At 51.4% G+C, this 12,045-nt stretch overlaps 1 protein-coding gene across 23 annotated transcripts in view; it reads right to left on the reverse strand.

Annotated features, from left to right (window-relative positions):
- Nrxn2 (neurexin 2) overlaps window positions 1-12,045 on the reverse strand; it is a 114,570-nt gene that overhangs the window by 55,636 nt on the left and 46,889 nt on the right. For all 23 annotated transcript variants that reach the window (XM_087908180.1, XM_087908175.1, XM_087908193.1 and 20 more), the window contains 2 exons: window positions 3,565-3,726; window positions 2,010-2,448 (listed from right to left, as the gene is read on the reverse strand). In XM_087908180.1, the coding sequence (XP_087764306.1) occupies window positions 2,010-2,448; window positions 3,565-3,726 (601 nt within the window). The remainder of the gene's footprint in view (window positions 1-2,009; window positions 2,449-3,564; window positions 3,727-12,045) is intronic.

Genomic DNA, 12,045 nt, shown 5'->3' on the forward strand with positions numbered 1-12,045 from the left:
CCAGCACTTCTATGGCGCGATGAGGGATTGAGACAGTCACCCAGAAGCCAGCTCGCCTGGGGTATGTTGGGAAGCAGCAGAAACAAGAGAGAACCTTTCTCGACGAAGTGGAAGGCCAGAACCAGCTCCCCAAAATGTCCCCTAACCTCTGCACACATGCTGTGGCGCAAGACACAATTAGAAAATACATAAAAACAGGAAAAAGAAGTCTGGGGTGTGGCTCAACAGGAGCAGGCCCTGGGTTCAATGCCAACACTGGGGTGTGGGGACACAGGAAAACAGGGAAAGGTCTAAGCTGTTTTTAGGCAGCTTCCCCAAGCTCCTGGATGGATGTCCAGCCCGAGGATGACTGCCCATCTGTGGGGACCACTAGAGACTGTCAGTGAAGAGCCACTGTCACTGTCATGAGGGCAGAGCCCGGGGCTAGCGTCCTTTCTCATGGCTTTTTCTGATAAGGGAAGAGGAATGGGTAGCAAGGCCTCACTTTTGGGAGCCCAGCAGTTCCCTCCTCGCTGTGAGCAGACGCGGTCACTCCACCTGACTCTCAGGTCAGCAGTGGTGACAGCTGCAGGAATGTGAAAATTTAGCTGACGTTGATAAGCCCTTAAATTAGATAATGTGTCAGGCCTCATTTGTCTCAATTCTCTTACTTAGGTTCAACAAGATGGAGGCAAGCACACCAGAATTAGCAGACAGCAAACAAGCACCTGAACAGGAGAGGGAGGCTGAACAGGAAGGATGGAGAGATGGCGGCTAGAACAACACAGCCATACCACTCAGCATACATCTAGCGCCATTCGGCCCTAGAGGCTAAGCAGGGTCAGGCCTGGCTAGGCACAGCCCGGCCAGCTGTCCCTTTGATCTGGAACTCTTGTGGCCGGGCAGGTGTGGTGGCCTAGTCACTGTGTCTCTGATGACCAGAATAAGGTGAATAGTCTGTCAGCCACAGTTAGTCCTCAGAGAACCCGGCAGCTGCTGTGTTCTCAGGCTCTGCATCCATCCAACCCAACATGGATAGAAATATTCAAGGGAAGAACTGTCTGTACTAAACACATACGGGTACTGCTGTCCTTTTTCACCAAACAACATAAGGACCATCACAAAACTACTATGTAACTATTATAAAGCATTTATATTCTCTCTCTCTCTCCCTCTCTTTCTCTCTCTGGCCAAGGCTAGCCCCAAATCCCTTATGCAGTTGAGGGTAACCTTGAACTCTTGATCTTCCTGCCTCTACCTCCCCAGTACTGGGATTATGGGCAAGCACCATCATGCCTAGTTAATGGGGCGCTGGGGGACAGAACCCAGGCTTCACGAATGCTGGGCAAGCACTCCAGCAGCTGAGCCTCAATGTCTTCCTTCTAACAGGCATGTTGAGGACTTGAGGGAGTACAGAAGTTACCCAGAAGGATGTGCACAGGTGATATGCAATGACACACCACCTTTTATACAGGGTTTGAGCATAGAGGATTTTGATGTCTTTGGGGGTCCTAGGAGCAATCCTCTCAGACAGTGGGGGTTAGATAGCCGTTTCCTGATAAGGTAAAGAAATAAGGCTCCGGATAAAAAAGGAACCATGGCTGGAAAGCTACTTTCTTTGTTTTGTTTTGACTATGCAGCCCTGGCTGGTCTGGACCTCACTATATAGTTCAAACTGGCCTCGAACTTTCGACAATCCTGCCTTTGTCTCCTGAGTGCTGGGATTGCATGTGTGAGTCACCACTCCTGGCTTTGAGAATTATTTTTCTCAAGACATGGGACATCTCTGTTAGGTACTATGCTAGTGTTTTTAGGTGCGCTCTTTCCCATCCACAACAACCCTTGGGTAATTGTTCCTTTCACAAATAAGGAAGAGTGGCCCCGTGCCTTCTGCCAGCTCACAGTGACACAGTGAGAGGGTCCAAAGGGCTGGGAGAGGAGACTAGGAACAGGAAGTGAAAGCTTGAGAGGCTGGACAGGTTTAGAAGAGTGACCAAGGGAAGGGAGGGAGGGACCAGAGGCCTCCTGACCTTTGCGCCCATCCCTCTGGAAGTCCACGTGGCACCACTCGCCGTCATTGACTTTGCGGCTGGACGCCCGCAGCTTGATGCCCCCAGAGCCCATGTCCAGCAGAAGATAGAGGTAACCGTCCAACAGCTCCATGGCAAAGTAGTCAGCCCTCTGGGCAGAGCTGTGGCTGCCTACCCCGGCCCCAGCCCGCCGGCCCTGGCTGAAGAGCAGCAACCCATTGGGCTCAGTGGTTCGGAAGTCCAGGGAGATGGAGCCAGTGCGCTTGGCGCTCCAGCGGGGCAGTGCAACAAAGGCCTCAGGATTCTCAAAGGTCACAGGGTCCAGGGCAGCCACATCCTCACAACGAAAAGACAAATCCCCCTGCAGCTTCATCTTCGGGTCCCCTTCCTTAGCCAGGCGGGACAGCTCCAGCTTGAAGTCGTTGTTCTTGTAGACCACCTGGAAGGACGAGAGGAGTCTGGGTAAAGAAGCAGAAGCAGCCTTGGGTCTGGCTACCAAGGGCCCTTCCTCCCTGGCAGCCATGGGCCGTCACCCATGCTCATGGCCCTGCACTCAGTGCCATCAGTGCACAAAGCCCAGGCTCCTGTTCTCGAGTTACACCTTCTTCTTGCTGCCTGTCCTGTCCTCCAGCCCCACGCTGGCCAAGCAGCTTCTGTGAGCTCCTGGGTCCAACTCAACGGTCACTCACAGTGACAAGGAGGACAACGGTTGCTACTGTCTATTGCTGTTTTCTGAGACAGAGTCTCAAGTGGCTCAAGATGGCTTCAAACTCACTGCCTCGCTAAGGATGACCTCGAATTTGTCTCCCTGCCTCTACCTCCCATGTGCCAGGGCTACAGATGTGCACCATGCTCAGCCGAGTGCTTGGAGCTGATGGTGCCAGGCAGGCGCCCTGTCAGCTGAGCTGCCGTCTGTCCCAGTCCATGCTGGCTGTCCTCCAGTGGGTAGGAACGTTCTCCCGTGTTCTGCCAAAGACTGAAGTAGGAACCAACCTTTTGTCTACAGATCAGGCAACTCATGAGGTCAAGTGACTTGGTCAAGACAACAGAGCCATGAATGAAAGACACGTGACTGAGGCTAGGCTTAGCCTTCAGGCTCGGTGCCCACCAGTCTTCCCTGAGCGCCACAGCTCTGAAGATCCTCAGAGGCGAGGGGAGTTCCGAGGCCCGAAGAAGCAAAAAGTTTGGGCTGGAGAGATGGCTCAGAGGTTAAGAGCACTGGCTGCTCTTCCAGAGGTCCTGAGTTCAATTCCAAGCACCCACGTGGTGGCTCACAACCATCTGTAATGAGATCTGGTGCCCTCTTCTGGCCTGCAGGCATAGGTGCAGACAGGACACATTATATATAATAAATAAATAAATCTTTAAAAAGAAAGAAAGAAAGAAAGAAAGAAAGAAAGAAAGAAAGAAAGAAAGAAAAAGTTTGACCCCTCTGTATTTGTCAATAGCTTTAGGCTTTTGTTACAATCCCACCGTGGACTCACAAGGAACAGGAGTCAGAGGTAGCTGGCCAGGTCAGACTGGTCAACTGTAGCCCTTCTAAGCCCCTACTCACGTCCTTGAGGCAGCCCATGAAGTTGTTGCTGACAGGCGAGCCAGGCAGGTCGGCTGTGTTGGGGCTGCCCCCAATGTAGAAGAAGTCATCGGAGCCCAGCATGGTGTAATCCTCCTGTGTGTAGCCTGTGGTGGTCAGGATGCCGTCCACCGAGATGGTCACCTGCCCAGCCCAAGGGGAGGAGAGACAGGAGACAACCGACATCAACGCCCTGGGATGAGCCACAGGCGGGCAAGGGAGGAACCAGGGGGCAGTGGGGGAGGGGACCCCCCATTTTTATGTCTGCTTGTCTTGGAGGTGGAACAGTGGGGGTGGAAGTGGGAAGGAGAAAGAGGAAGCAGCACAGATTTGATGGTTTCGGGGTAGGCTTAGGCCTGCCCTGCATGACCCGTGGCCGAGCTCTGCAGGCGGGACCCTGAGGGTGGCATGGAGCACTCGCCATGATGGGCCCAAGAAGTGACTCCAGGGAGGAGGCCTCAGAGAGGGCCCCACTGTGAGATGTGGGGCAAAGCAAGCTACACTCTCAACAGAGCACTGTGGGCATGCGTGAGCTCCCGGCCTCTTTCTAAAGAAGAGCCCTTCCTTCCCCTTCCTTCCTGTCCCTTCCTGGGTAGCAATGGTGAGACACACTTGCAGCCCTTCTGTCTGGGCACTGTGTTCTTGCAACCTCAGCTGGGGAGGCAGCTGAGACAGTAGAGAGGAAGAAGGCCTGGGAATGCCTGCAAGTCTCAGGACAGGAATGGGCTGACATCTGTCAGGGCTGGTTCCTATCTCTGACACTCAAGTTCTATGGTACCCTGATATTTTGGGTCATTTTTAGAAAAACTTAAACTAGTCTAGAACTTAGGCTTAAAAAACATAAACTAGTCTCTAAAGCCTAAACTGACCTTGGACTTGTGGTAATCCTCATGCCGCATTCTCTCACGTGCTGAGATCGCACACCTAGGTGAGTCACTGTTTATCTTCCAAAGAAGAAGGTGGCCCTATGCTATTTCCAAGCTCACAGCTCATCCTTCTCTGCAGATGGTACCCTTGTTGTGATACCCCTAGGAACAGTGAAGCCAAGGTGAACCTAAGGAAACACCATGCCCAAGATGGAAATTCATCCAAAAAGCAAGATGTCAAAAGCAGGGCTGTGCCTGGTGTTTGAAGGGGTCCTGGGCACTGGGCTAGGGAAGGCAGCTCTGATTCCCCTACTCAGCAAAGGTTCACCTGGTCCCTGAAGAGTTTAGTGCCCCAGAGGAGCGCTAGGAGGCTTCAGTCACTGCAAGGTTGAAGGAGAGGAGCCAATAGCAGTGGTAATACAAGCCTCTCTCTAGGAGTCTGTGGCTCGGGAGAGTCAAGGGACCACTAAAGACCTGGTTCTTTGTCAACCCCATCCTGTACTTCCATAGGCTGCAGCTTAGAGTCCTTCTTGCTCCCCAAATATGGTTCAAAAGTACCCCCTTTACAGGTAAGGTATTGGAGTAAGGACCTGCCAGTCACAGGCTGTCATGTCCCCTGCTCCGATCTGTAGCACCGGCCACCTTCAGCTGCTGGTCTTCAGTATTCTGTTGTCGGAAGGATGGAGTGGAACTCCTAAGATGGGGGACCCAAAAGCCCCCCATGCTTGATTGAAGCCTGAAGAGTTGGGGCTGGGCAGAGCACAGACTTAAGAAGCCACCTCCTGGGAACCATCAAACCTTGTGCTAGAAGAGCTGGGTCCAAGGACAGGAGGAGACAGGTGTTTTGGGAGGGGGCAGTCTGAATACTTTTGAGTCTTGTTTGAGGGGGGATTGGTCATAATCATTTATTTCTTCTCCCCCTCCACCTTGTCCTGAAGCTAGGAAATGGGGTTTGGGTAGAAGGGGAGGGGTCAGAGAGGTTAGTCACAAAAATCATGCAAACGAGGTTAGAGATTAGACTGGGTAGAGGGGAACCGGAGAGAGGAAGAAGGGATCAGAATAAAGGGGTGGGGGTAGTCAGGGAAGGTGAGGCGGGTGAGGGGTCTCCCTAGGGCAATGATTATACTCATTCTCTCCCTCCGTGTCCACTACTGCTGTCCTAAAAGACTGAACTGGGCGGCCAATCAGTTCCTGCGCCTAAGTGAGCTCAATCCAATCAGGCTGCCAGCAAACATCTGGCGTGACCATGTCCCTGGAACCCCACTAACCTCAGCACAGCCCAGAAGGTCCACACAAAGTTGCCTTGTGAGCCAGCTCGGGGATCTACAGCTAAAACCTACTCCCGGGAGCCTACGGCAGCGCTCATCACTCCTCCCTCCCCTCCTGGCCCCTAAGCGCCTTCAGAAGCTCCATCCTTGGTCTCTGAAACCAGGGCACCATCCTGGAATCTCCCTCACGCTCTGGGCGCTCTTCATCCCACTACGTTTGCCAAGACCAAGGTTGCCCTTTCTTGGCCCTGTTTGAGTTAGAAGGATCTGACTTGGAGCAGACTGCGGAGGCCCAAAACATCCCCCTGAATCCCTTTCCAGGCTGAAAGTAAATCTCAGTTTGCCTGGTTGGCTACATTCCGATCAATCATGGAGGAGGCCCTGTTGGGAAAGGATGACCTTAATCTCCCTCTCCTGACCCATAGGGCTGGGGAAAGGCTAGCAGGAGACAGGGAGCATAGGGAGGTCTGCTGAGGAGGGGGTCAGCCAGGTGGGTGGGGAGAAGTTGAGGGAGAGTAGAGGAAAAGGCGGTGGGTGGAGAGGAAGTGGGGGTAGAGGGAGTGGAGGAAGGTGTTTGGGGAAGGCAGGGAGGGGAATGACTTAAGATTAGTAAAACCCAACTGTTCCCTCAGACAAATCAGTCCAGACACAAAAATGGCAGGTTCGTTAGTAAAAGCAGGAAACAGGGGAATAATTCCCCTGCCCCCCTCCACCCCAGGGGTTCTTGATACCCCTGCCCCCCAATCCCCCCCATGAAGCTTCTGGAAGGGGTGGGGCCAGCAGGGGAGGAGGGGAGGAAGGGAGCACGTGCCACACAGAACAGCCACTGCAGCTGGGACCCATGCAGGTTAGAAGAGCAGGTTTGGGGACCAGGTACTGCCCGGGCAAGCCAGAGAAAAGCAGCCAGCAGGTGAGAAGGCATGCAGGGTAGAGGAGGTGGGGGAGAGCAGAGATGGAGGCGAGAGAGCCATGGAGTGCAGGAAGAAGCTTCCTTCCGCTGAAGAGGAGAGAGGAGCAACCACGGGGTCAGAGATGTTTAGGGGCTGACAGAGAAAGAACCGTCAGACCTGAGTTTCCTCATCACGCATTCCTCCACCATTCACCATGGACAATCAGCCTGCGCACCTCTGCACACACAACACATCCTAGAAGGCTCTGGGGAGGAGGTCTTGACTTCTCCTCTCCATGCGGCACTGGGGACCACAGCTAGATCCTCAAGACACAGCAGAGGATCCACAGTGACCCACTCGATGTGGTGGGTTCGAAGAAAGCCAGGGGGGATGAGAGGGGTGTTTGCCCAGAAGATGAGCCTACGACCAGAACCGCACACTCACTCTCCAAGAGCAGGGAGTCTGGCTAGAGGAGGCTCAGGGTCTTGTGACCTGAATGGAGCGACCATCCCTTCCTCTCCTCAGCTCAGTGCAGGAAGGCTGGGTGGGATGGGAATCCAAGTCCTAGCCACAAATATACCCACATGGAGCAAATACTCCATAGCTACTGTGCCCCGGGAAAAGGGAGCTCTCATGCCAGCACCAGGAGCCATTCCCCGGCCAAGGATGATTGCAGCTCACAGCACCATTAACGTCTGATTTCTCGGGAGAGTTAGATGGACGGCAGATGCTTTAACTTGTGGGCAGCTGAATGGGCTTCCTTGAGCCCAGGGACAATATAGGTAACACTGCCCCGACAGGCTGTTTTGTCTTCTCTTAGGCTGCTAGCACCTCTTTTTAAGGCTTGTTTATTTCATGTGTTTCACCTGCATATATGTTTGTGCATGGTTTGCATGCAACGCTGGTGGGGTGCAGAAGAGGGCATAGGGAACTGAAGTGTCAGGGGGTTGTGAGCTGTCATTCGGGTGCCTGGACTTGAACCTGAAACCTCTGGGGGAGCAGCCTGTGTCTGTTTTTTTTGTTTTTTTGTTTTTGATTCACTTATTTATCTTATGTATATGACAGCTCTATCGACTTTATGCCAGATGAGGACACCAGATCCCACTATAGATGGTAGTGAGCCACCATGTGGCTGCTGGGAATTAAACTCAGAACCTCTGGAAGAACAGCCATCTCTCCAGTCCCAGACAGTGCTCTTACCCACTGAGCCATTGCTCCAGCCTGTTCTGTCTACTGTTAGACCACATTGCTGTCATTATATACTCCAAGGGTGCACAAGCTATGGTTAAGAACAACTAGTTCACAAAAAAGTTCCCAGCAGCCCCGTAGGGTGATACAGGACAGAAGCAGGTCTGGGAGCAGGGAGATGAACTTAGCTGAGGGCTGAGCTGGATTCATGTTCTGTGCCAGACACAGGCAGTACTCAGAGCCCTCCCACAAGGGCTGAACTCTGGATTTCAGGGATTTTAGGAAGGAAAGACCTCAAATCAGAAATCTCCATTCTCCTTTGTCATTTGCTGTTTTCCAGAACAATTTTGCCTTTCTGATTAAAAAAAAAAAAACTGTCAAAACAATTTTGCCTTTCTTTTCTTTCTTTTTTGTTTGTTTGTTTTTGTTTTGTTTGTGGGGGGTTGGGTTTTTTGCTTGTGGGGGGTTGGGTTTTTTGCTTGTGGGGGGTTGGGTTTTTTGCATCGTTTTGTTTTTGTTTTTGCTTTTGGTTTTTTGAGACACGGTTTCTTTTCTCTGTGTATCCCTGACTGTTCTGGAATTTGCTTAGTAGACCAGGCTGGCCTTAAACTCAGAGATTAGGCCTCTGCCTACCAAGTGCTTCTGAGTGCTGGGATTAAAGACATGAGCCACCACACATAGCTCTGACTTTCTTCTTTAGAAAGGGGTGAACAAAAACAAAAACAAAAAAAATCAAATCAATCAATAAATAAAAAACCGAGTGGTGGGGTCGCACATCTTTAACCCCAGCACTTGTGAGACAGAGGCAGGCAGATCTCTGTGAGTTTGAGGCCAACCAGGGTCTACAGAGTGAGTTCCAGGACAGGCACCAAAGCTACACAGAGTAACCCTGTCTTGGAAAAAAATTAAATAAATACAAGGAGTGAACAACTTTGGGCCCTCCTATCTCTTTCCGGCTGACTAAGCATCCAATTAGTTAAATGAAAATGACAAACTCCTCTGTAGTATAAACGGAGGCGCTTTCTCTGGGGCCCAGCTTCCCCATCTGCTAAGTGGGGACAAGCTCAACCTCCTGCCTGGAGTCCAGGCATCATCAAATGTAAATGAAGCTCAAGATGTAGACCAGGGAGATAGCTGGAGGAGGCTCGGCCAATAAAGGTGCTTGCTGCACCCATAACCTGAGCTTTATCCCAGACCTAAATGGTGGAAAAAGAGAACCGACTCATCTAAGTTACCGACTCATCTAAGTTGGCCTCTGACCTACACACACACACACACACACACACACACCATAACATGCTTCACTATGCACATAAATAGATTAAATACATAAAGTTGTAAAAAGAAAAAAAGAAAGAAGGAGAGAGAGAAAGCCAGGCACAGTGGAGCATGCCTTTAATTCCGGTGCTTGGGAAGCAGCACCATGAGTTCCAGGCTATATAGAAAACCCTGTCTTAGAAAAAGTGAGTGGGGGAGGTTGGAGAAATGACTTAGTAGTTATAAGCATTTGTTGCTCTTGTAGAGGACAGGGTTCGGTTCCCAGCACCCACATGGCAACTATCTATAACTCTAGTTCCAGGAGATTCAACATCCTCTCCTGGCTTCCTGGGATCACCAAACATGCAAATGGTGGACACACATACATGCCAGTAAAACACCTATACACACAAAATAAAAATTAAGCTTCTTAATGTAAAAAAAAGTTGCTATTTTGAGGCCCTACTGTATGCATGAACAATATTAGCTTCACAAGGCAGCATTCATCAGCCTGATTGTGCTCGATCAACAGAGATAACTGGGCGAGGCTTTTCTGTCTTTCCACTCTCCTCACGAAGAGAAACACTCAGATCCTACGTGTTCTAATGAGTGAGTCAGAAAAATAAACACAAAACTACATGAAACCCATCTGAGGGGTGCCCTGCAAATCAGAACTTACTGAGCCCTATTCAGTCTGGGCCTAAAAGATCCAGTCCTAGCACAGTTTTGCAGGGTCCTAAGGCTGTGCAAGGCAACAGATTCATTCCCCTGTTTGTGCTGATGATTCAGGGAGTATGGACCTTGCAGGCTCAGAATTTAGTAGGTTCTTTCTTTATTAGCCCTGCAATTGGGCAGGGTTGCTGGCTTCCTGACCGTCTGAAGTAAGCCATTCTTCTTTCTTCCTCCACATCTCTGAAGCATCCTGAGGTTTCATGAAGTTATTTTGAGACTGGTTCCTAACAAGGGGCTGTAATAGGATCTCCAGTGGGACCAGAGATGCCTATCCCTCTGGGTCTGCTACAGGAAGGGAACCACTTTTCACATAACATCCCTGCCCTGGTAACAGAGGGAATTGGCCAGCACTTTATTAAGCTTAATGAAATTATAATTCCTTTCCAGAGCACAGAACTTGTGTTGCCTTGATTGATCTTCTCACAGACTTGTGGTACAAGCTAGGCATATACACCATTAGTCTACTGGGAGCTTAGGGAATTGCCTGGGCCCATGTGGTCAGAATTGCACCATGGAGACTAGAAAGAAGGTTTGTTGGGCCCTAATCCTAGGGTGATATCCCTCCTGGTACTTGGGTAGATCACCTGAGTTGATCTTGGCTCCCTGTCCCCAGAGTCACAGGTTGGCCATCCAGAGAAGCTCTACAGAAAAAGTTCTTTTTTTAAAATTATACTTTTTAAAAATTACATTTATATGTTATGTATGTACATGCATATACACATGAATGTATGGGTCAGAGACGAACTTGGAGGAGTCAGTTCTCTCTCCACCATGTGGGTTCTGGGAATTGAACTCAGGTTACCAGACTTGATGGCAAACATCTTTGTCAGGTGAGTCCTCTCATCATCTAGTAAAGAAAGCTCTTAATGTCCAGCTCCTGGCAGGTTCTCAAGGACAGCAGAGTGTAACTCACAAAAGCAGCAGCTGGAGAAACAGGGCCAGTGAAGAGCCAGGACAGACCTCAGAGCAGGCTCCATTGGAACCCTGGGAAGCCAGGGAGACCACACAAGGGATCAGACTGACCTTGGCTGGGAAGACACTAGCCATGGACACTAGTCTATGTGGGTGAAGGAAAACACACACATGGCACACGTACAGAAGTGTCGGCAAAGGTTCCTTGTGGCTTCAGAGGTGAAGCCTTCTGAGGGGCATAAAGGGCCTTTCAGGCTAGGTACTCCAGCATTGATACCTCCCTGCTCCCTAGTCTTCCAGCCAGGCAGACCTGGTAGGCTGGGCAAATCAGGCAGCTGCCCCAAGCTCCTCCCACCCCATGAGAACAGACACGTCCATCTGCAGGGTCCCCAGCCTGGTGTTCAATCACTCTGCATTATTAATAGGCAATGACTAACCGGCTGCTGTGGAGCCGGAATTGGGCAGGCATGAGGGAATCCCAGGGGATCTCACACTGCAGGGCCTGAGGGCACACTCTCTGAGGCAGGCAGAAGAAGGAGGATGGGGCCCTCCCAACCCTTTCTCTGCCTCACTGCCTGCCGTGCACTGCACCTGCACTGAAGAACCAGCCCCATCAGCCCGCCTCCAAACAGAATCCTCACCAGAACCCATCCAAGCCTGCACCCCCGTTCCCACCAGCACTTACACATGCAAAGAACCAGCAGTCTCCCAAACACACAGCACGGCTTCCCACTAACACCCCTAAATATCACACCAACATTTACACACAGTCACACCCACACACCAACACACACCAGCTGCCTTTACACTGACACCCACAACAGCATTCACCAGGATGGAGACCAACCCAAACACAGGAGCTTGGCAAGGACAGCTGCCCCCATCCTATCTCTTCTGAGACTCCTCCTCATGCCCTCAACAGGGAAGGAAACCAAGCCCTGTCAGAGGCCATGCAGGAGAGGCAAGGGACACGGGATGGGACTGGAGGGGAAGGAAGACAGTGTGGAACACAGTGTTAGTCAGAGCAGCAGAGCAGTGGGGGGGGTCTGGACGCTATCCCTGGTGGGGGGAAAGACCACTCATGCCATGCAAAATGTGAGGGAAACAGAGCTGGGAATCCTCAAGGCTGGGAAGTAGGGGGGCAACAGTCAGCATGAGGCAGCCCCTAAGTTGGTATGAACTGGTGACTTGAAGGAGGTCCCAAGGCCACCCCCTCATGGGGACATGCCCAGCTGGCCGCCACTGGAGATGGCATCCCCAGCCCTCTTCCCAGCTTGAGGGGCCCCTGTCTGGAGCTGACGGTGAGCATAGCGTAGCGTGTCATGGGATGGTGTTTTCCATGGATTTTCA

This window comes from Myodes glareolus, chromosome 7 (assembly GCF_982192425.1).
Source record: "Myodes glareolus chromosome 7, mMyoGla1.1, whole genome shotgun sequence".
Classification (NCBI taxonomy): Eukaryota; Metazoa; Chordata; class Mammalia; order Rodentia; family Cricetidae; genus Myodes; species Myodes glareolus.